Raw genomic sequence first — 25,646 nt, 5'->3', positions numbered from 1 at the left:
AGTATTAACCACCTATGGACAAGTAAAGAGAGAAAAAATATGGTGAAAAGCAAATCACAATGTCATATTATCAACTTAAGACAGAGTTTTGACCATAAACGTTCATATACCACACATGGTACCAAAATAAAAGTGGAATAAATTCACCTACGTCTCTAGACATTTTTGTTTCAGAGGAATCTGAGGGTGGAGAGACGTACTACAGTTAAACCTTCATTTCCTGCCAGTGTGTGTGTTTGCATTGGTATTAAATGCTCATTTTTCTTTAAGCCTTCTAACGTTATTTAGTCTAGCCACCAGGTAAAAAAAGAAACTAGTCTAGACATACTGATAGATGGAAAAGATTTTTAAATAGTCACAGATTTATGCCCAAAGATTTTTTTTGTTTTTTTTTTTAGATTTTATTTATTTATTTGACAGAGAGAGACACAGAGAGAGAGGGAACACAAGCAGGGGGAGTGGGAGAGGGAGAAGCAGGCTTCCCACAGAGCAGGGAGCCCGATGCGGGGCTCAATCCCAGGCCCCTAGGATCATGACCTGAGCCAAAGGCAGACACTTAATGACTGAGCCACCCAGGTGCCCCAATGCCCAAAGATTTTTAACCTCATAGCTCTTTCCTAGAAAAGCTTTTGGTAAAATATAAAAACATTATTTCTCTGCCAAAGCGGACAACATTAGGTCAACATATTCTCAGTTGTGACAGCCCATGTTTCTTCCCTCAGATTCTTAATCATTAATTATTAATGGAACACTAATCAGTTTGAAAATCCCTGCAATAACCTCATCCCAAGTTCCTGCTTTCTGGTGATGAAACATCTCCTCTAAGAGGTCATCCCCTATTAAACCACATTCACCTTTCATCTCAGACTTTCCTTACATCTATATGTGTATATTAGAGTATGATTTACCAGTCTCTATAAAATATAAGTTCACTAACTGGAATACATGTTTTTGACAACACGCCAAGGTTAGGTAGTCAACAGAGTAAAATGGAAAGAGCCTGGGACTTGGGGTCAGACAGACCCACATTTAGATTCTAGTTCCATTACTGTGTGAGTCTGGGATAGTCATGGGGTCTCGCTGAGTCCTATCAGTAAATTTGGGATGATAATAGCTAACTTCCAAGTTACTGTGGGGATATAATGAAACAACATGTATGTAATAGTCCTGTAGAGCGGCTGGCACACGGTTGTTTCTCAGTAATTAATCATTTCCTCTCCTTCCTGCCTTTCATATACTTCTCAAGCTCATCACTCATAAGGATGTAAGCTGCTTTAGCAAAAGCAATGGCTCAGAATTCCTACATTACGGATATTCAGGTGTGTGAGGAAGATGAACACACCCCATTTCCTTCCCGGCTGCTCTGTCAGTACTTCCCCCAGGGCCTCTGGGCTACTCAAAGCAACATCACCTCTCAAAGACCCACATTCTCTCTACAGGCAGCACATCAGAAGGAAGTGTCCGATTCTGGATCAAAATACCCCACCAAAGAGAGACGAGTACAGATGGAGACCCAGATCCCTTCACAGGAGGCCTCGACTCACCTGCCAAAACCAGCTCCCCTGAAGCAGGATAAAGCTTGTCCGAGTAAGTTCCACAGTGATACTGGTCCGTATGAAGAGCTCCAAGAAGGCAATCAGGCCTGTCACAAAGATGGCCAAGACCAACAGCTGGTGCACAAAGATGTCCAGCATTTCCCGGCCATGAGTGTGATTATACATGATAAAAGCTGATAGGGAAAAAATAGTTCCTCTTTTTCAGTGAAACCAAGGGGCATCCACCATTTTTCTCCCTCCCTCTCTCCCCCTCCCTCTCTCTTTCTCTTCCCCACCCCACATAATTTTATACTCACACACACACACATGCACACACACCAATTTGTCCAAAATACCAAGTGCTCTCTGCTTCCCACAATAATGGAAACTTCCAGCATTTTTGGAGTCATCACTACCTCTTTTATTTTTAAGATTTTATTTATTTATTTGTCAGAGAGAGAGAGAGAGAGTGAGCACAAGCAGAGGGAGAAGTAGGCTCCCTGCTGAGCAAGGAACCCAATGCAGAACTCCATCCCAGCACCCTGGGATCATGACCTGAGCCAAAAGCAGATGCTTAAACGACTGAGCCACCCAGGCGTCCCATCATCACTACCTCTTAAGAATAGAGATCTATCTCTCCTTTTCCCTTTCCCAACCTTTATTTTCTTGTCTAACGTATCATGACACTTTCAACTAACTATATTTCAAAGCATCTTCTATAAAGGAGGATGAATAGTAAGTGTGATGGGGGCAGGGGAGCAAGAATACACAGATGAATGAGACAAATCCTTGCTTTAAGGAATTCGGTCCATTGGAGTAAGCAAATATATATATACAAATCATAAGAGTGGACTTTGATGGGTATGACAAGATGCTCTGGAAGCTCCCCAAAAATAGTAACTACCTATGTTATTTAATCCCATGAGCAGATTCCAGCTTTATCTTCAACCTTTTCATGTAGATGAGGAGGAAAAGATGTCCACTCAAAATATGGTAACACCCTGAGATACTGAGAATCTTGCTCATGGTTGTTGACGTCCATCTTTTAGCTAGCCTTTGTTCTCAGAAAGGGGTTGGCAAAAGTCCTTATCTTCAGATGGGGGAAGAAAGGTGGACAGTTAGGAAATTACTGCCTCCTGATCCTTTGGGGTTTTTTTTAGTTCTATCATCAATCTAATCCTTACAAATACAATAAATGAAAACAAATTACTAAACACCTGTTTTCCCTACATAGTAACAGGGACATCAGCTGAACAAAAAGTGTTTTTCATTAACCTCTCAAAAATAGGACCTCCTCTTTTTAGTGACTGATTTTTCGACCCTACTTCTCATGTAATGGTGCAGTTCCACTATATCAATATGAAAAAAGCTAGTTAGCAGGTTAGTAGGTTGCTGTGAGTGGTCTCCTTGTTTCAGGATACTCATGCTTCACTACCCTGAGCTCAGTTTCACTTGTTAAAAATGGAAATCATGATTCTCTCCAGGATAACCTAGAGATAAATAACCATGGTAGGTGGTTATTTAAGAATGATGTGAGGGCGCCTGGGTGGCTCAGTCGTTAAGCGTCTGCCTTCGGCTCAGGTCATGATCCCAGGGTCCTGGGATCGAGTCCCACATCGGGCTCCCTGCTCAGCAGGAAGCCTGCTTCTCGCTCTCCCACTCCCCCTGCTTGTGTTCCTGCTCTCACTCTCTGTCAAATAAATAAATAAAATCTTTAAAAAAAAAAAAAGAATGATGTGAAATGTGAATAAAGCACATCAAAGGATGGTGCTTGTCCCGGTTTACTGTATGAGTCAGTAGGGAGGGAAAATCCTTGGTGTCCTATGCAGGACATCTGATTATCTCCCCGTGGCCCAAACAAATGGCCCAACTGATCAAGGCGGCACCAGGACACTAAAGGAATATTATTGCACAGGGCTAGACAAGTGTCCAAGGATAGTGAAAGGTACGGGAACATACTCACTTATACTTACCCTCCACAAATAAGGCATTTGACAACATTAACTTGGTTAAGGAGGCAGGAAGCGAACTGATGAGAAAGCATAAGATGTTTGTCACACCCAGCAGCCCAAAGAAGAAATACATGGTGAAATGGTGCCAGTTCAGGAGGTCGACCCACTGGCCCTCTTTATAGTCATATAAGGCCAAATGGGGCCCTCCAGTGATAAATTGCTCCCCAAGCATGCCTGCAAAGGAACATATCACAGTTTTAGTAACCCTCCCCACAACTTCGTGAAGAAAGCAGGAAGACACAGGATTAACCCAGGCCTTAGTCTAATCTAATGTCCTTCTGCGATGCTGATTCTTCTCTCTGGGCTGTTGCCTAACAGCTAAGTACTGGGGCTTTAGGCTGGTTTTAGAGGTTCAAATACTGGTTTGGATGATCAACTTTTAGTCAAAGATAAACCAATTTAGTCAAACATCTAGTTATTTCAGATCATCAAAGCTGATCATTTCAGTTCTTCATAGTTCCCTGATCAGTTCCACTGATGGTCTTAGTTCCCATTTTCATCTAATGACTAGATAAATCCTACAGAGGCTGTTTACTTCCTTCTGACACATCCTGCATCTCTGGTTGGCTGCCAAGAAGTAGCGAGTTGTGCTTGATTCAGAATCAAAATACTAGAGTTCAGCTTTTCCCCAAGTCAAGTTTACAGAAAACACAGATTACAGCACCTGGTCTAGTCAGTTATAGAAACAGTAAAACTTTCTTTAAAATTCTGCTTTATGTGTCAATCTATGGAATTTGGCAAGGCAATCCCTCTTTTTGGAAATGGTTGCTCTGTAATTTCATGTCCACAGCAAAGACCAATTGCCATGAATAAAGCAGGAGGAAATCCAAAGGGAAATGAGAAAGTTCTGCCTTTCACAAAGGAGAGGCTACAGTGGAATTCTAAAACCACAGAAAATTTTCACAGAATCTTATAGTCAATGAAAAGGCCTTAGAAGTCATCTGGCCTAACTTCCCTTTTCAATTTAGGAATCACACAAAAAAGATGAGTGCATAAAGCAAGGTCTTCTTCAGCCTGACCCCTCTGTACAGTCCATCAGCAACAACTTATGACTGAGGCTTTCCCACAATAACTTGATTATTTTGGCATCATTTTGAGAAATGGCTTCTGATAGAGTTTCCTCTTTCAGGCATCAGAATAAATGACATAAAATTATTTCAAGGTTCCAACTAATTCGATAAAGGAAATTCACCTTGAGTGGGCAGGCAAGTTAATATCCATCACTGACTCATTAAGGAATAGGCCTTTGTATAAACATGAAGTGTCACCTTCTAACAAATTATATCAGATAGAAATTACAATTAGAATATGTGTTCAGAGATATTTTTTAATAAAAATTCATTTTAGTGATTTCTTGATTTGGTATTTAATTTTCTCTTTGCATGTAGAAATACCCAAAAGGAGAAAACAGAACACAGAAGTGGTCCACTCACCAGTGATAGCCATGCTGACTAACGCGATTCCCTCAAAAATTTCTATTCGATGGAATAATGCTTTGGAGCCAATGTAGGAAGTCCGCTTGTGCTTTTTGCAGGCATATTTCAGAACGCACCTGGTGGTCCACCAGATACCCATGATAATGAAGAAGGTTCCGGGGAGGGCATGACCTTTGAAATTCCCCATGTCTACCAAGATTAGAACATACAGAGGATGAAGACATTTTGTTTCCAGAACTTAGCCGAAACATCACTCATTCTCATAAAATACACTATTTTCTGATGATTATGGATATACCATTGATTTAAGAGGAGTCGATGTTACTGTCAATCACTGCAATATTAACAACCCCAAGAAGAAAAAAATTCATATTCATTGAAAACTTACCTTGTGCTAGGCACTATGTCAAATGTTTTACACACAATCTCTACCCTAATTTTTACAACATACCCATTTTCAGTCGGGACACAGGGTTAGAGAGTTAAGTGACTTGCCCAAATCTCACAACTATTAAGCAAGAGTTCTGTGGTTTTTAATAGGGAGCTCAAGGATTTCTTAAAATGATAGCATGTGCAATACCATATAGTTACACTTTAAGGATATTTGGAGGAAAGTAATATGAAAGTTTTACCTGCATGTTTAAAACTTGAAATGATATAAAATTGCCTACAATTTTTTAAGTAAGTAATTTCAAAGTATCAAGCATCGAGTATATAAAAGAGACCATTAGTGCTCATCAAATATTCAAGTGCTTCTCCACAGACTTTTCCCAGCCTCTTCTCCAGGTGATTCAAAACCATGTTTCTAAACAGTATGGAGGTGCCTCAGAAAGTTAAAAATAGAACTACCCTACAACCCTGCAATTGCACTACTAGGTATTTACTGAAAGGATACAAAAATACAGATTCAAAGGGGTCCATGCACCCCGATGTTTATAGCAGCATTATCAACACTAGCCAAACTATGAAAAGAGCCCAAGTATACTTCAACTAGTGAATGGATAATGAAGATGTGGCATTTTTTTTTATAATGGAGTATTACTCAGATATCAAAGAGAATGAAATCTTGCCATTTGCAATGATGTGGATGGAACTAGAGGGTAAGTTAAATAAGTCAGTCAGAGAAAGACAAATACCATATGATTTCACTCATATGTAGAATTTAAGAAACAAAACAGATAAACACAGGGGAAGGGAAGGAAAAATAAAATGAGATAAAAACACAGAGAGAGGCAAACCATAAGAGATTCAACTATAGAGAACAAACTGAGGGTTGCTAGAGGGGAGGTGGGTGGGGGGATGGGCTAAATGGGTGATGGGCATTAAAGAGGGCACTTGTGATGACCACTGGGTGTTGTATGTAAGTGATAAATCACTAAATTCTACTCCTGAGACCAATCTACACTATATGTTAACTAACTTCAATTTAAATAGAAACTTATGAAAAAAATATTTTATCCTACCTAAACAAACAAACAAACAAAAACCATGTTTCTAGTTCTGGTCAATGGACTATGGCATTTGTCATTTCCAGGCTGAGTGAGTTAAGAGCCTACATGACTCCTTTAATTCACCTTTCCCCTGCCGTGGCAACCTTGGCATGGCTTATCCAGAACATAGTGGATGGCCAACCAATCTGCTTCAGATCAATTGTGCTAAGTTATTGAACCTTTAAGGCTTAAAGAGCTTAACCTAGTCTTTTCAGATTGATGCCAAGCCAAATCAAATTGTAAATTGTTTACACAATTGTTACATTTACGCAGTGAGACAAATAATAAAAAGAAATAGCTTCCATTTTTGGCCAGTGCTATAGAAAATCAGTCTTGAATTATGTGAGCAGCCCTTTGTTCAAATGTCCTGTACCATCAACAGAATAATGAAAAGAGAATGCAGAATCCTCTTTATGAATCTCACAGTAGGCCAGATGTAGGAGCACTGATGAAAGGAGATTTCAGGTTTCCCCTGGCCCAGCAGAGGACTTTATCTCCTTGAGTGGGTACTGGGCATTTCAGTTCAGGGGAGACCCCTTTGGGTGACTTCCACATCCTTCACAACTGTGAAATTTCAAGGGGGAACTGTGAAGTTAACTCAAACAGTAAGAGTCTCTTAAATTTTCAGTCAAGCCCCCAGGTGGACATTTTGGCACACCCCTGAATCATCCAAACCTTCAAATAGAATCTGACTCAATACAGTTGACTCTTGAACAACACAGGGTTGAACTGCTCGGGTCCACTTAGATGCAGATTTTTTTGTAGTACATACTGGAAATGTATTTTCTCTTCCTTACTATTTTCTTCATAACATATTCTTTCCTCTAGCTTACTTTGTCGTAATAATACTGTATATAATATATGTAGCATACAAATATGTGTTAAGTGATCAGTAAGGCTTCCAGTCAACAGTAGGTTACTGGTTGTTCAGTTTGGGGGGAGTCAAGGGTAATACATGGGTTTTCGACTGTGCAGGGGGTTGGCGCCCCTAACTCCCATGTTGTGCAAGGGTCAATTGTATATCACATAGTACTAAGTGACCATTCTTGTCCTAACTCTGACTCTAATTAGTGCTGTGGTTTGGGCATGTCTCTTAACCTCTCTGAGCCTTAGTTCTTAATAGAAGAAGGAGGTGGCTTAGGTGACACCTGAAGTTCTTTTCTGCTCAAACATTCTGTGATTCATCATCCTAATCACCATCTGTAGTAGTGTTACTGAGTTCTCCTGTTTGTCTTGGCTTAAGAAGCCACATAGTATTGGAAAATGCTTTTATGTGGGATTGAAAAATACATCCAGACTGTAAATTATTTGTACGTGTCTGGAGAAGAATTTGATATGTTTTAAGAAGCCTTGACAGTTTTATATTCCTTGGTACAGGAAACCCATTTCCAGGAAGCTATCCTAAAGTTATAACTGGAAATACAAGCACCAAATTAAAAAAATACATTGTCTAAATCAGAAGAATGATTTAAAATTTTTTGCAGCCACTTAAAATAAAGTTTTCAAATAACTTAAGCGATAGGGGATGTATTTAGTGAAAAGAACAGCATTTTTCAAACCTGAGAAGGGGCTTTGGATTCAGGTGGACTAGATCTGAATCCCAACTCTACTATTTACTAGCTATGTGACTTGGGCAAATTATTTCACTTCTCAGTGCCTCTGTTTCCTCTTCTGTAAAATGAGACAAAGAAAAATACCTACCTCCTAAAATCAAAACACGTTTCCTCCAAAGCAAATAACCCACAGTAGTTTTAAGCAAGCTCATATTATCCTCAACCCACCTCAAACTACCAAAGTAGAACAAAAGTAAAATCAAATGAGAAATTCTACTTGGACAATTACTGCTGAAAAGCAACAAACATCTATATACTTCCCTTGGCAATCATTCATGTACTGCTTGTAACATTTCTCCTGCTATTGTCTTAGAGGGTTACTGGAATCTTCTGTAGTTATTTAATTCCTTGATTGCATTTAAAGAATAAGCTTCTTGAAAGCAGGGGCCATAAATCTATTCTTTCTACCCCCCCCCTTTGAACCTGGATAGCATCTTATACACTGTGAAGTTCTAAATTAACAAGAATAACTAAGCCCTTCTTAAAAGATCATATAGTTATAAAACATCTCTACTCTGATGTCTCAAAGCTCACTCATACTCAACATACCCACAAATTGAACTAATCATGTTATCTACCCACCCACTACCAGAAAATAATTTTCCCCTAGTCATTGATTTTGTTAACACCACCACCATTCACTTACTTGCCCAAACTCAAAATATGAAAATCATCGTAGAGGCCACCTTGTCTCTGAAAACTAATTGATTATTAAGACCTTATATCAACACTCCCCTACCCCAAATCTGGCTGACTCCCCTTGCTCTTTCAATTTCAACTGCCTAGGGAAATCCTCCCTGATGGCCCAAAGAGAAGGCCCCCTTATACCTTCTCAAGGTACCCAGTTCTTATTTTAATGAATTCTTTGTGTGATTAGTTATTGAAGGTCTGTCCTCTTCATTAGCCTCTATGTCCATCACTATTGAGAGCCTGTGTAGTGGTCATTTAGGGCCTCAGAGCTTAGGAGCCTGGGCTATCCTCCATTTTTTTAGGCCCTGATAAATTTAAAAAAGGAAGAAAATGCCAAAACGGAGTTACAGAAACCATGGTTCCTTTTCAATGTTTAGGTTTACCTAATAAATACCTTCACCACAGATGCAAAACATATTGGCTATGTTGGAGCTAACATGAAAATTTAAATTTGGGGCCCTTCCGAAATGTGTGGTTCTGGCCAAATAATCTTCCTGATCCACCTCCATGACGAACATTATAATAGGTTCCTGCTGCCCCAAAAGCTGAGTGAACCAATATACCTCAGCATAGCCACTGGGATGTGATAGGGAGGCAATGGGGAGTAGATGAAAGTTTTTGAAGAGGGATATGAGGTGATCGGAGTAGGGAAAGAAATGAGGCATTGCTCCTACATCAGTTACAGAACTTCTGCATCTTTAGCCTTTTAATCTGAAACAACGTGATGGCTCAATTGTTCTCTGTTTAAAAAAACTCAAACAAAACGAAGTCAAAGCAGGCTTGCTATATTTGCCTGGGTAAGCAACCGAACAGACCCAGTTGCTCCTGGCAATGAAAATGGTATTCATTTTTTTTTTTTCCACTTCCATTGTGTAAAGAAAGAACTGCTCAGATCCTCAAATATTACTTCACTGTGATCTCCTAGAACACCATTATCCATAAATCTATCTTTTGTTTCCTACTTTACTATTACCTGAGGTTGCAATTTACTGCTCTTAAAAGCCAAGTAGTCCAGAGTTTGATTCAATCCAAATCCAAAGAGCAGACACATTCCCCTTAGAAGAAGAACACCGGGCTTTTCTCACCCACAAAGCAAATCATACTTGCCAGACAACCAGCAGAAACCTCAGAAAAATCACCAGAATAGGACACAAAAAAGTCCTTCTTCAATATCCTCCTTGCCTGATCTTGCCACTTAAAATAATCTCATGGGGAAAGTGGTTCATTCAAGCCTGAAATGGTGGGCTGCAAGATTCAGTCACCAGCTTCCAGCTGCAATTTATCCTAAAAATTCATACTCCTCCCCAATCCAAACAAATCCATAAATAAACCCTCTACTCCTAATGACACCAAACATCATCCTCTGGGCTAATGACAAACAATGACTCCTGATACCCTTGTTGGCCTCTTTTTTTCTCACTGTCCTCCAAATTTACACACTCACCCTAAAGGGAAATATTTTTAAACTCTAATACTTAGAGATAATATTGGACAAATCCCAAGATCTAACTTAGGTGTCAAGTGTTAATTCCCAGTGTTACAGCCACATAAACCACAGACCAGACCTGCGCACAAAAAGAGGAGAGAACTTAAAATATCTCACAGAAAGAGATCCTACAGTTTTCTTGGTAGAATCTCAACCAAATACTAATTTCAATATAAAATGAATGCCATGGGGGAAACTTAAATTAAAATTTCATCTTGAGCCACCACCAAAATAAAGTATTCCTAAATCTTAGTGACTCCTTTCAAGGCACATTTATAAATTCCCATACACTAAACAAATTTTAACTATTTCTTGAACTTCACTTTACCATTTGCTTGAACACTCAAAGCAAAATATATACAAGCATTTGTAGCTTTAAAGTTCTCCATCATTCCATACCAGTCATTATCTCCCAAATTTCAACTATTTCAAAAAAGTTTTCTTAGTTAAATTATCCTTACCTTCACACTTTCTTCAATGTCAAGTCTAACTCAATTCTCTTCTTCTAAGAACTTATAATGATTCCAGCTTCAAGAAGGAAAAGCAGATACTGACTGGTCTAAATCTAATTACTCTCTCTCTTTTTTTTTTAAGATTTTATTTATTTGCGAGAGAGAGAATGAGAGACAGAGAGCATGAGAGGGAGGAGGGTCAGAGGGAGAAGCAGACTCCCTGCTGAGCAGGGACCCTGATGTGGGACTCGATCCTGGGACTCCAGGATCATGATCTGAGCCAAAGGCACTCGCTTAACCAACTGAGCCACCCAGACACCCTAACTACTCTCTTTCTTAGAGACTAAACCAATGTGCTTATGTTTTTCCAGCATGAAGGCAGCAGATAAACTTTCAGAATATGTCACAATGCCTTCATAAATGTAAATCTTGGGGCCACACCCTTTTGAAATCCTACTTCATGTCCAAACATTGTGCCATAGCTCCCAAGAAGCCTCACCTTGCCACCCACCCACATGACCACTAGGCTCAGACATGTGTCCCTGCTGTGAGAACCAAAGCCCAGTAGAGCATGTGTGATCTTTGCTATCTCTTCCAGGTCATCAAGATGGACAGAAGACAAGCAGAATGGTATGTTAGCAGTAACATACCAGAGCAGGTCCAATAAGTCCTATGAAGGCAAACCATTTCCTAATATGCAGTGCCTCAGGAGAGATTGTCACAGGGGCTAGGGTTGGAGTCATAGCCAAAACCAAAATTACAAGAATAAGAAAAGATGATGGAACAAAATTGCTGCAGATCATCAATGAAGCTCACCTGCCCTCAAGGAATACACAAACTAGTAGAGAGACAAGTGCATTCTAAACCAACATGAGGTGTACACAGAGTGAAATGGGAAGAAGAAGCAGCAGTTTGACTCTAACCTGAAGAGCTAGCAGCTGTTATCCTGTCTGTATACAAGTCTTATTTCCCCTCTCAGTGATAAACATGGTGAGCAAGGGCCATATCCTCTATCATGCTTTGCACCCAATTAGCACTCAATAAATCACCAATGAATGATGGGTTTCTTTCTGGAACCCCATCCCCCTGAAACACTGAGCTGGGTGACAACCAGTATCAGAAACAGCGGACGTGGCTAATTAAATGCAGATTCTTGGCACCCACTTCAGATCTATTGAATCAATCATCAGGGGGAGACCCATGAATCTGCATTTTTAATAAGTGCTCATCAGTTATTTTTTTATATTCTTATATTTTGTGAACCAAAGGCTTAGGCTATGTGGAGACAAGCAGAATGACACCAAGACACTGAGATTTAACTGTGACTTCCTTATCACTATACCCCAGAGGCCATTTGTCTCCCATCAGTGTCATAAACTCTGATGGGCTTGTTCACATCAGGCTTCATATGGGGCAGAGGTGGTGGCTCAACAGCTGCTCCTGAGGCCAGAATGATAATCTGGCTCCAGAAGAAGACAATAACAATACTAGAGCCCTGACATTCTGTTTTGTTTTATTTTATCATACATTATTAAGATATTTTATTTTGTTTTGATCTCTTTTATACCCCAGCCTCTTACACCCATACCCCTATCAATCTTTAAATACTAGAACCACCCATGTCACATGGGCTATTCTTAACCAAACATCCAGAATGACAAATAGAACTCTACATTTAAAAAAAAAAAAGACACAGGATGAGCCAATCCAAAGATGTATGTATTAAAAACATAAAACCAACAAACAGAAAATAAGAACAAATGTCATGTTGAATCACCTGCTGTAACGAACTCTTCAAAGTAAATAGAGGCCTGGACTGTTTTTGTTAGTAGTGGAACATCCACTTCACTTCATGCTAATAACTTCTCATGCATCTGTTTATTCTATTTTTGAGACAACTCAAGGAAGTATTATTATTTCCACCACAGGTATGAGGAAACTGAGACTCCAAGAGATTTACTGACCTACTCTAAGTCACAGAGTTAGTTAAGACCAGAGCCAGGGTTTCAAGGTCCTTATATATGATTCCAAATCTCAGACTATTCCCCTAGAAAAGGGCAAAGACCAGAAGAGGTTTGCGGATGAACCCAACAGTACTCATCAAGTTCTTTGACTAGGTTAAACACCATAAGGAAAGAGTTCCTTCTTCTGGGACTTTCTACCATTGAGTTGTCTGTGCATGTAAAGGAAGTGAAGCTCTGCACGTAATCTGAATATTTATTTACCACTGTTTATAGTCAGAGTCAGAATGCAGAGGGATGCCAACCAAAATAAAGCTGGTCTGAGTAATCTACAATTACTTCACTTGACAAAATGAAGATGCTAGAGATAAGTATCAGTGATGTGGTAAGAACCTAAAGAAATCATTCTATGGTTCCCAGCTTCATGCTGCTTCACAATTCAAGTCAATGAACAATTTCTGATTACTACATACATAACTAACAATCTGCTTCAGGTTATTGGGAACTCCATGGTGAGTAAATATACCTATTTTTCATTGCTGCTACAGCTCAGCTGTAGTAATTTATTCACATGTTCCAGGAATCAGAAAGTGGTGGGATAAGGACATTATTCTGTCTACAACAGCAACACATACATGTTTACAGTTTGGCAGAACAAAGAAGGCAAAAACATGTGGTTATGATACCAAGGAGATGAGCCAAGATTCATGGTAAAGGAATAAACTACTAAAGGTATGCTGAGTCCCTTCATTTGATTTAGAGGAGTAAGAAAGGCATACGGCAGGATCCTGTAAGACTATAAGGACCATTTGAGCTGGACTTTGAAGACTGATTAGGATTTTTGAAAGGGGAGCTGAATTGGGGAGGGTATGTGCTATGGTGAGCACTGTGAATTGTCTAAGACTGATGAATCACAGACCTGTACCCCTGAAACAAATAACACATTATATGTTAATAAAAAGAAAAAAGAAAGAAAGGGGGAGCTGCAAGGGAAGAGCACTCTAGACATAAGAAACAGCATGAATAAACTCTTGGTGGCAGAAACTTACAGGAGATATTGAAGCCACTTCTACTATAGGAGTAGAACACAACAGAAAATGCACCTGAAACACCTACATATATGGGAAGTTGGTAAATGGCAAAAGTAACAATACAAATTACCAATCAGTAAAAAAAATTAATAATGTTTTTACAATTGAGTCTCTAGTAATGAATAAAAATCAAACTAGATCCCTACCTCACACGAGATTAAAAAATAAATTCCAGGGGTGTCTGGGTGGCTCGGTCATTAAGCATCTGCCTTCGGCTCAGGTCATGATCCCAGCATCCTGAGATCGAGCCCCACATCGGGCTCCTTGCTCTGCAGGGAACCTGCTTCTCCCTCTCCTTCCTGCTTGTACTCTCTCACTGTCTCTCTTCTCTCTCTCTCTCAAATAAATAAAATCTTTAAAATAAATAAATAAATAAATAATAAATTCCAGGTGGATTGAAGACTTAATTGTGAAAATAAAATTTTTAGTAGAAAATATTTGAAAATATCCCCATGACCTTGGGATAGGAAAGAATTTTTTAAGCAAAATACAAAAAAGTAAAGTAATGAAGGACAGAACTGATAAATTTGACCTCTTCAAAAAGTAAAGCTTTTAGGGTGGCTCAGTCGGTTAAGTGTCTGCCTTTAGCTCAGGTCATGATCCCATGGTCCTAGAATTGAGTCCCGCATCGGGCTTCTTGCTCAGTGGGGGGGGGCCTGCTTCTCCCTCTGCCTGACACTCCCCCTGCTTGTGCTCTTTCTCTCCCCCTCTCTCTCTGACAAATGAATAAATAAAATATTTTTTTAAAAAAAGTAAATCTTTTATATGTGAATGGCAAAGAAGCATAGGAAAAGATGCTCGATATCACTAGTCAATTGGATAATGTTAATTAAAATAACAAATACCAATACTCATCCACCAGAATGGCTAAATTTAAAAAGACTGACAATACTGATGATATTGGCAAGGATGTGGACCAACTGGACCTCTTATGCACTCTAAGTGGGAACACAAAATTGTACAGCCCCATTCAAAAGAAGTTTGTCACTTTTTATAAAGTTAAACATGCACTTATCATTTGACCCAGCAATTCCACTCCTATGTATTTACCCAAGAGAAATTAAAATTATGTCTACACAAAGATTTGTACATGGATGCTCATAGTAGCTTTATTCATAATAACCAAAAACCCAGAAACAGCCCAAATGCCCAGCAACTAGTGAATGCATGAACAAACTGATACATCCCTAACTAAATTTCTTCATCTGTAAGATCAGAGTGATAAAAGTATCTATTTAAGAGGCTTTTGTGAAGATTAAATAAGTATAATGCAAAGTACTTGAATGGAAACTGGTAAACAAAAATCAATTAATAAATGTTAGCTATTATTTTGACATCTGGAAGTTTTAAGATTCTTCTGTTGTTACACAAAATAGATTTAAATATTTTTTGCTGACAACTTTGTGGATCTACTGTCCCATCCCTGAATACTCCATTTTCATAACTGTTTTATGTGATCTGGAAATGAAATTCTATCATGTGTAAAGGCCTCTTTCAGTTTCCCTGCTCCTCCCCTTCAATATGGGCTTTATCCTAATAATCTAAGATAGCTGCCAAAGTTCCAGCCATCACAATCATGTTCCAGGCTGCAGGAGAGAAGAAAGGGCAGAAGGAGTCTCTGTGTCTGCTTTTCAATGAGTTTTATTGAAGTATGATTAAATGCAGTAAAATTCACCTCTAAATTTTACAGAGGAAGAAACTGCGACAAAGTTAGAGATGAACTAAAATGTCCAAGGTCATGGAGATGATAAGTAATGGAGCTGGGATCGATATTCAGCCCTGGGTCTATAGTGCCTCTACCACAATGTACCATAAATAAAGTTAAACTACACATGGCAGACATAGAAGGTATTTGTAATAAAGATAACTGATAAACACTGAGTAGTCACAATTCATTTGAGTAAATATCTAGGACCATAATCCTGGATTATATGGTAAGACTATGTTTAGCTTTGTAAGAAACCGCCAAATTGTCTTTTTTTTGACCTGACCCAAAATCAAGAGTCAGATGCTTAACCGACTGAGTCACCCAGGCGCCCCGGCCAAATTGTCTTCTAAATGCAATATCAAGTACACAATTATTCTTTTTTATTATTTTTTTAAAGATTTTTATTTATTTATTTGACAGAGAGAGACACAGCAAGAGAGACACCAGCAATGAATGACAGAGTTCTTATTTTTCCATATTGCCTCTAGCATTTGCTATTGTCAGTGTTCTAGATTCTGACCATTCTAATAGGTGTGTAGTGTTATTGTTGTTTTAATTTGCAGTTCCCTAATGATATATGATATTGAGGAGATTTTCATATGATAATGTGCCATCTGGATATCTTATTTGATGAGTAATCAGTTCAGATCTTTTGCTCACTTCTTAATCGAGTTGTTCATTTATTCATTGTTGAGTTTTAAGAGTTCTTTATATACTTCAGGTATCAGTTCTTCACCAGATGCCAGATGTATGGTTTGCAAATATTTTCTCCCAGTCTGTCACTTGCCTTTTCCTTCTTTTAAAAGTGCCTTTCAGGGGTGCCTGGGTGGCTTAGTCAGTGAAGCACTGAACTCTTAATCTCAGCTCAGGTCTTGATCTCAGGGTCATGAGATCCAGTCCCGTGTTAGGCTCTGTGGTCAGCACAGAGTCTGCTTGAGATTCTCTCTCCTTCTACCTCTGCCCCTTATGCTTATGCCTCTCTCTCTCTCTCTCTCTCTCTCTAAAATAAATAAATAAATAATTTTTTTAAGTGCCTTTCACAGAGTGGAAATTTTTAATTTTCATGTGACCTAACACATAATTTCTTTCAGGAATAATTGTGTGGATGCCTGGGTGGCTCAGTTGTTAAGCGTCTGCCTTCAGCTCAGGTCATGATCCCAGGGTCCTCGGATCGAGCCCTGCATCGGGCTCCCTGCTCTGCGGGAAGCCTGCTTCTCCCTCTCCCACTCCCCCTGCTTGTATTTCCTCTCTTGCTGTATCTCTCTATGTCAAATAAATAAATAAAAATCTTTTTAAAAAATAATAAAAAAAAGAATAATTGTGTACTTGATATTGCATTTAAAAACTCATCATCCTACCCAAGGTCTCACCATTAAGCATGATGTTAACTGTAAGTTTTATGTAGATATTCTGTATCAAATTGTGGATGTTCCCCTCTATTCCTACTTTGCTGCTTTCCGTATTTAATTTTTTTTCCTTAAAAAAAACAATAACAACAAAAAACCTGAGAAGGTGGTTTAGAGCCAGATAAAGAAGACTTTAAATGCCAGGTTAAAAAGTTTAAACTTTATTCTATGGGCAATAAGAAGCAACTGAATGTTTTGAGCATCAGAGCTTTTAAACTTTTATATGTTTTGAGCATCAGAACTTAAAACTATTAAACGGTTTAGAGGTTTTATTTAAAGATGTTCTAGTTTTATTTAAAGATGTCCAGAAAAGGTGACTCCTCAAACTCTTTCTCTAACCCATTCTGGTGAAATACAAATCTCAGTCTCCATTAACCCTGCTTCATAACAAACTTGAATCTCTTAGAGTCCAAGGAGGATGCAGAACATTTATCAATCTTGATGAACTGTTTCAGCAAAGACATGACTCCCAACCCCAGTATTCGGCCACCCACCCCCCACCCACAAAAGAAAGCCATGACACTGTGGTTCAGGGTAGAGGCAGAGGCACCCAGTGGCCCAGACTTAGTATCAAGCATGTATGGACAAAATGCAATGACCACACCTGAATCAACAATGTTGACATATTCCTTTGCATCACACTTTCTACCAGGGGAGTCGCTGTTGTCAGGGGCTCTATTGATAACGACATCTGGATGAATCTTTGGCCTATCTACAGAGAACATCTTTGTTGCCCAATTCTCATGGCCTTGGCTGCCTCACTTCTTCTTTACCCCCCTCCCTGCCCCCTCCCCCCCCCCCCCCCCCACTTTTCTCCCTTCTGCCTATCACAACCAATTCTCAGAAGGGCAGTAGAGATGTGTCTGGATTCTAAGCAAATTGCCTTCCAGGGCATGGGAACCATCTTGAGAAGGAGAGGCACTCCAGGATCAGATTCCAAATTTTGGCTTGGTTTGGATTTCTGTGTGTGGAGGGGTAGCAGACAGAAGGTAATCAATAGGAGCCCAGAGAGCCAAGAATATGTAAAAACGAAATGATTTGCCAGTTCGGACTAATGAATCTCTGAGTTCTTGAAGTTCACAGGCTTACAAACCACACAATCATCCCATTCTCCACACCTCAACCATGAGTTGCCCCCTGGTGGATGTCCATTCCTCACCAGGCAATTCTATGAAATTCATTCTAACCTGATTTTCCTCTAAAAACTTATTTTAGTTATCCACTTCCTCCTTTCTCCCTGCTGTGAACACACACATCAATATGATTTGATCTGGATCCTTTTCCCTTGGGGCAAGTTCAGGTGTGGGGCCAGGGCTGGGGCCTCCAGTTTTTTTCCACTGTAGCCAACACCCATTCAGCCTTGGCAACCACCCAAGTAACCTTCACTGTGTGTCAGAAGGGACAGTGTGAGACATCGGAGAAAAGAAGTTTTTAATCTGAGGAAATCTGTCATGCCCTGAGCTTTTGATAAATTGCTGGCTTTGTGAAAAAGAAATTCAGTTTTCTTTGGAATAAGTGCCTCTAAGGATGCTCAGACATGTGTATGAGAATGATCACTAGTGCTCTTGGCTGCCTGCTTATCCATTCATTCCCTTAGTTCTCCATCTTTTCATTCATGCTTTAAACAAATATTTATTGAACAACTACAGTGTGCCAGGTCCAGCTCTATCTACTGGGGACATGTGATGGAATCAGAACCCTCATGTTAATCAGATCCCCGGGTGATTCACATGCACATTAAAGTTTGAGAATCACTGGTCTAGGGCAGTGTTTCTCAACAACAGCACTAACTGACATCCCAGGCCAGATAATTCTTTGTGTGTGGAACCATCTTGTGCTGTGTAGGATGTTTATTTAGCAACATTCCTGGCCTCTGCCTACTAGATCCTGGCGGTACTTTTCCCCCAGTTGTGATAGTCAAAAATGTCTACAGGTTTTAATAAAGGTCCCCTGAGGGGCAAAATCATATCCCCGTCCCCAATTAAGAAGTACTGGTTTAGAAGACCCTGGGTCAAATCCCCTTAAACATAAAAAGGATTTTTCTCCTTCTCTCTTAGGAAAAAGAGAAATTTTTAAATTTAAATTTTAAATTAAAATTAAATAACAAATTTAACTGTTAATTATTGTACCAAAATAAGTCCAACCAAGATTATGTACACCTTTTTCAGAAAGATAAAGTACACTTTATTGTAACTAATAAAACAAAAAACCATCATTTGGAAAAAATAATGTTTGCAAGATTCCCATGACTTTTTAGACAAAAATCTTTCAAGTTTGCTGTTTAATATTACTATTAAGGAGAAAGAGGAGCCTGACATTAAATATGATATCTATGAGGTCAAGGACTTGGCATTGGATGTCATCACTGCCAATTATATGTGGATCAGGTACAAACAAATAAAGGTCTATATAGAACACCTTCCCATCTTGAAAAAAACAGTTATTGTGGTCATAATGCTCTGTGTCCACCCTCAAATAACGGAAATGGTGGCAAGGGAGGAGAAGTTATGTTCAAATCCAGTTTAAGGAAAAATAAATGAATAAAATAAGCTGAAGCTGAAACCAGTATGGCGCTATCTGAATGTTGTACAATTTTAGTTGGCCTAGGGGAGGAAATGTCAGCAGAATCACTCTTTGGTCTTTCCATCTCTTGGTGTCAGGAAATTTATGTCTCACTGTTTAATATTTTTTTTGTTTAAATAGGCCCAATCTAGGAAATAATGACTCCTGATTTTGGCAAGTGCCTCTGACAAGTAAAGAAAGAAACAAGGGGCGCCTGGGTGGCTCAGGTGTTAAGCGTCTGCCTTCGGCTCAGGTCATGATCCCAGGGTCCTGGGATCGAGCCCCACATCGGGCTCCCTGCTCGGCAGGAAGCCTGCTTCTCCCTCTCCCACTTCCCCTGCTTGTGTTCCCTCTCTAGGTGTCTCTCTCTCTCTCTGTCAAATAAATAAATAAATAAATAAATAAATAAATAAATAAATAAATAAATAAAAGGAACAAGATCATTTCAGCTACTGATAAAATAACACAGAGCAATGAGAGAGTGCTCAGGCTCAGCTTGGGACGGTGGGGACAGGGGTTCCACTGCTGAAGTTCTGAGCTAGGCTGGGCTGAGCTGAGCTGAAAGATCAAGGCTACAGCAGGAACGCATGTGAAGTGGATGAGGCCATTGGCACAGGCCTGCCCTCAAACACATCCATTTTTACTGGTTCCATTTCACAGAAGAGGCATTAGATATTCGGCAGCTTGACTGAACGTCTACCGCCAGTAAGTGGTAGAAGGCAAAAAAGGAACCCAGATCTCTGGGATACAGGTTGGCAATTTTCTTTCTGCAACACTAAATACCCCTGTTTTCATTTCCTATTGTTGCTTTAACAAATTACTGCAAGCTACAATCAAATTTAACATCTTAGAGTCCTAGAGGTCTGAAGTCTGAAATGGGTGTCACTCAGATCTCATTCTCTCTTGCTGACGATGACCCCATTCTTCTGTTGCCACTCATCCTTCTGACTCAGCTTCCCCTGCCTCACTGTTACAAGGACCCTTGTGATTACATTGGGCTGGCCTGGATAATCCATAGTTGTCTCCTCATTCCCAAATCTTTAACTTAATCAAATCCTCTAAGCATCTTTTACCATGGGAAGGAAACCAGAATATGTCACCTCAAAATACGTATCTTTGACATAAAAATTAGTTTGAGCTGAAGGCAATTAGGAATGCAGGAAAAGCTCTCTTTAACCTCCCTTTTACTGACTAAACACAGGAAATAAATTCCCCTTTCAATGGAGGCAGATCCTTATCAGCCCAGAGATGGCACCAGAGAAATCTGCAAACAAACCTTACTCCATTAGCTCCCTCCCATATATTTATCTTCCTACAGTTTGCTGTCCTTGGAAGCTTAGAACTGCTGGACTTTGTCCTGTCGTTTCTCTACAAATTTCTCGTTCTTTGCTAAAAATGCTCTAGAAGCCAGAATTCTTAAGCTGCTGCTTGGAGTTACTTTTCATTAAGGTTTCTCCTGAGTGATGTGCACTGCACATGTTAAAAAAACTGTTTTTTCTCTTGTTATCTTTCTGTTAAAGAGTCCCAGCTGAAAACCTAACATGGGTAGAGGTCAACTTTTGCTACCCTGACACACGTAAGGTAGTATCTTCCAGGTTTCTGGAGATTAGGGCGTGGACCTCTCTGGGAGGCCAAAGCTTACCACACCCCCTTAGGAATGCCAGTCACAAGAAGGGCCTCTGACAATCATAAAAATAAAGATTTTTAAAAATCGCTGACAGTGGGGAAGAAGAGAACAGGAATAGAAGGAGCCTTCAACAGACTCTCAGGTTCCATGTCATTGAGGGAGGCTCAAGAGCATAGTGCTGTCTACTTCTGATCCTGGCTGTACATAGAATCCCTTGAAAAAACAACCAGTGCCTGGGCTGCAATCCCTAGAGATTCTGCTTCAGTTAGTCTGGGTAAACACAGGCATCAACATCTTAAAATTCCCCGTAGGGCAGAGCACCTGGCTGGCATAGTGCGTTGAGGGTCAGACTCTGATCTTGGCATCATGAGGCTCCACGCAGTCTGCTTGGGTTTCTCTCTCCTTCTCCCTCTGTCCCTCCCCCTATTTCTAAAATAAATAAAAAGATCTTTAAAAAATAAATAAATAAAAATAAAATTCCCCCTAACGGATTAAGAACCCAAATTCTAGAATCAGACTGCTTGCATCCAAAGGCCAGATCCACAACTGTGTGCTTGACCTGAAGCATATTATTTAACTTTGCCTCAGTTTCTATAAAATGGGAATGATGCTATTCATAGAACCACCTTATAAAGCTGAGGATAAACTGACATTGTACTAGTAAAATTCCTGCCACATAGTAGGCATTGCATAAATATCTCAAGGCTCTCCAGAGGGCCCTCTGGGAACTCCTCAGGCTAGCACCGGTGTGACTTCTGTGTGTGCCTAGGATGTGAAGAGTGGAATTGGGAGGCACCGCGGGCCCAATCTCCCCTGCCCTGCCTGATTGTAATGGGCTCTGGAAGTGCTAACCCGTGTGCCAAGGGAGAAGCCTGCTTCTTCCTCTCCCACTTCCCCTGCTTGTGTTCCCTCTCTTGGTGTCTCTCTCTCTCTCTCTCTGTCAATTAAATACATTTAAAAAAAAATTAAGAAAGAATCAGCTACTGATAAAATAACACAGAGCAATGAGAGAGTGCTCAGGCTCAGCTTGGGACAGTGGGGACAGGGGTTCCACTGCTGAAGTTCTAAGCTAGGCTGGGCTGAGCTGAGCTGAAAGATCAAGTGGGAGTGAGGAGTTGAGTTGCAGGAATGCATGCAAATTAGACAAGTGAATAAGAAGAAACAACCAGAAAAGCTGGGGGGGGGGGTGGTGTCTGAGGTGTGGCAGGCCTTGATAAATAGGAGGAATGCTAAGGGCTGTGTGATAGTGATCAAGGTTTCACTGTCTACTAGGGCAGTGGTTCTCCGTATGGCTAACAGTGCAAAATATCTGGGAGCCATAAGAACACTTAGAGTATCTGGTTCCCTGCCCCCCACCCAGACCAATTAAATCAGAATCTCTGGGAGCGAGGCCTGAGAATCTTTCTTTCTTTCCTTCCTTCTTTTCTTTTTTTTTTTTCTTTTGTAAACTCTCCAGATGATTCTAGTTAGCCAGAGTTGAAAGCACCGGGCCCTTCCTTCTCTTACGCTGACTGTCCTAGGTTAGTCAGTCTCACCAACTGCAACGTGAAGGGAGGGGAGGGAAAGGCTCACAGTGACTGGGTTCCTATTATGTGCCAACACTCCTGACACGCACCAATTAATTTAACCCCCATAATTATTATCCCCATGTTAGAGATAATAATAAAGAGGTGCATTTCACAAGAATTGTAATGAGACTCACAACAATGTCATGACTGGACCCAAGACTCAACCCCAAGTTTATGTCCAAAAGGGACAAAGGAAGAAAAATGACCTTTTAGAGCATCCACCCCTTTCAGAGCCATTTAAAGTCCTCTCAATTCCATGAGGTAGCCTTTTCCTCCCCATTTCACGTTTAATGGGACAGAGACTTGAAAAGCTAACCTGCCCAAGTCAAAAAGCTTGTCAACAGAAGAACTGGAATCTTGACTCAAGCCTGTCCACCTCTAATCCCCATCCTCTTTCCCATTATTTCTGCCCTCCAGGCCTCAAAAGCTAATGGTACCAACCATAACAAGAATCATTTACTGAATGCTGGGCTCTATCTCAAATACTGTACTGAGAACCTCATATGCACTCCCTCATGGAAAAATCAAGTTAAATGGCCATGACATAGAAACAAAACAGTTAATGTACTGGATAAAGGCTAGCAGTACCACCTGGGAGGGTTTAACTGTAGCTTCTCCAGCCCCACCCCTGACCTGCTGAGTCAGAATCTGCATTTTAACAAAATCCCCAGGTAATTCATCAGCACAGTAAAGTTGGAGAAGACTGCTTTAGATGGTTTTGGTTCTACTTTTTATCTTTCCAAAGAGTTGTTTTGGTAATGTGCAGGTTCAGCCTAAGATTCTCCATTTACCAGACCTCACAAGGCTCCAGCGAACAATGTACAAGGAAGCTGGTGCTGCTGCTCTGTGGTTTAAAATGCTGTCAGGGAGGGCAGAAGGCCCCAAAGCACCCTCTCCCCAGTACACCTCTTTTTGAGTGTGCCAGAGTGTTGGTCTCCAGATACACACCGTTGGACTCCAAATACCCTCAGCAGCAGCGTCACTCCTCAACAAGACAAATTACACTGAAAGTGAGATTTGCTAATAGCCTATGAAAACCAGAATGGGATAAAGCAGCGTTTCTCAAACTTGAGTAATATGCAGACATTTTAAAAGGAAAAAATTTACCTCAAAACCGTTACATTGACTTAAATTGGTTTTTTTGTTTGAGAGAGAGTGCGCATGTGTGCACGGAGTGGGCGGGGGCCGAGGGAGAGGATCTCAAGCAGACTCCATACTGAGTGCGGAGCCTGACATGGGTAGCTCAACCTCACGACCCTGAGGGCATGCCTGAGCTGAAATCAAGAGTCCCATGCTCAACATACCGAGCCACCCAGGTGCCCTGAGTTAAGTTGTTTTTATTATGAACTTTCTTAAATAGTAAAAAGATATATTTGGACAACTATAAAAATAAAACCAATTTACAAATTAAATATAAGCAAAACTACAAAACCAACAAAAATCAAATAAACTAATGCAAATTGAATATAACAATTACTTCTGCTAAAATAAATGCCTTTCACAGTATGACTATTACATTGACAACTACAGTGCCTACTGTTTTTGGTCCAGAATATGTATATTATTTTGTCCCCAAATTGACTCAATTTCTATTCAAATAAATTCCAGCAAAATGTTGTTCAGCATTTTAAGTCCATGTTCTCTACGCATCAACCCTTGAAAATTAAAGCAGTGCTTCCTGCCTGTCACAATCCTGAATACAAATGTGAGCTCCAGTACAGATATCATAGGTTGAACTCCAATACAAGATGCTCATCCAGATGATCTAGAATATGCTTGTATTACTCAGTTCTTGTTGAGATGAAAGTGCAGCGTTAGATTATTATAATACAAAGTTTACAGACCTCTTTCCCTGCTCAGAAGAACATGTCAGCTGAGGTCTAGGAATTATCAACTTCAATTTGGGAAATGCTGAGATAAAGAATTAGGAAGAACTATACCTCAATAGTTAATGAGGGGAAACTCCTCTTTATATAAATATTTCAGCTAGAAAATGCAGAAGAAATGATAGAATTTAGAATTTCATAAACCTTAGTGAATTAATAAATTCAGCCAATAATAAACAAAGATGGCTGACACCCAGAAGCAATAACCCAACAAGATGTGCCTGAAGTATTCTTGGAAAAAAAAAAAAAATTCAACTTGGGTGTGGTTCAACCTCTCTATATAATTACCAACCGATAGGAAATTCAGAGGCAGAAGAGCATAGTTAAATGACATGGGAATACAAGTAAAATCCAGATGATACAAAATTCTACAGACAAGCTAGTTTCTTCAACAGATAAATTTAAGAAAAACAGAGATAAAGGGAGAACCTGTATACCAATAGAGACTTCTGAACAGTATCTACAACTGTGATGTATGGACTTTATTTGGATCTTAATTCAAACAATAATAATTCAGGATTTTAAATTTTGTAGGGGTGGTAATAGCATTGTGTCTAAGTTTTTTTTAAAGAATCTTTAATTTTTAGAGATATATACTGAAATATTATGGACCAAATAATATGACTTGGATTCGCTTCAAAATCGTGATGGTTGATTTTATGTCAAACTGGCTAAGCCCATGGTACCCAGTTTCTGGTCAAACACCCTCTAGATGTTGCTGTAAAGGTATTTTTTAGATACAATCAACGTTCAACATTTAAATCATAGACATTGAGAAAAGTAGATTACCTTGTACACTGGTGGGGGAAGGGGAGGGAGAGCTCATTTAATCATCTGAAGGCCTTAAGAGGAAAGAAGTAATTCTGCCTCCAGATTGTCTTCCCAATAGAAAATGCAACATCAACTCTTCCCTGGGTCTCCACCCTGCTAGCTTGCGTTAGAGATCTCACACTAGGTGGCCCCCATAATTGCAAGAGTCAATTCCTTAAATCTCCTCTCAATCTCTCCCTCTCTCTCCCCGCCCCCTCCCCATATATTTATATACACGTACACACACATCCTTCTGGTTCTGTCTCTCTGGAGAATTCTAGCACAAAAAATGATCTGGGGGAAGAAAATGCAC

At 39.9% G+C, this 25,646-nt stretch overlaps 1 protein-coding gene across 2 annotated transcripts in view; it reads right to left on the bottom strand.

Annotated features, from left to right (window-relative positions):
* TMEM45A (transmembrane protein 45A) overlaps positions 1 to 25,646 on the bottom strand; it is a 54,498-nt gene that overhangs the window by 12,161 nt on the left and 16,691 nt on the right. Inside the window, exons 1-4 of one of the 2 annotated variants that reach the window (XM_021692453.2) lie at positions 10,724 to 10,907; positions 4,981 to 5,172; positions 3,509 to 3,721; positions 1,545 to 1,729 (exon numbers count right to left, since the gene is read on the bottom strand). In XM_021692453.2, coding sequence (XP_021548128.1) covers positions 1,545 to 1,729; positions 3,509 to 3,721; positions 4,981 to 5,170 — 588 coding nt within the window. In that variant the 5' untranslated portion in view covers positions 5,171 to 5,172; positions 10,724 to 10,907. Of the gene's footprint in view, positions 1 to 1,544; positions 1,730 to 3,508; positions 3,722 to 4,980; positions 5,173 to 10,723; positions 10,908 to 25,646 lie in introns of those variants that run through there. The other variant, XM_021692452.2, reaches the window with a different exon arrangement.

The sequence above is a fragment of the Neomonachus schauinslandi genome, chromosome 1, assembly GCF_002201575.2.
Source record: "Neomonachus schauinslandi chromosome 1, ASM220157v2, whole genome shotgun sequence".
NCBI lineage: Eukaryota > Metazoa > Chordata > Mammalia > Carnivora > Phocidae > Neomonachus > Neomonachus schauinslandi.
This window is presented reverse-complemented; position numbering and strand designations above follow the sequence as displayed.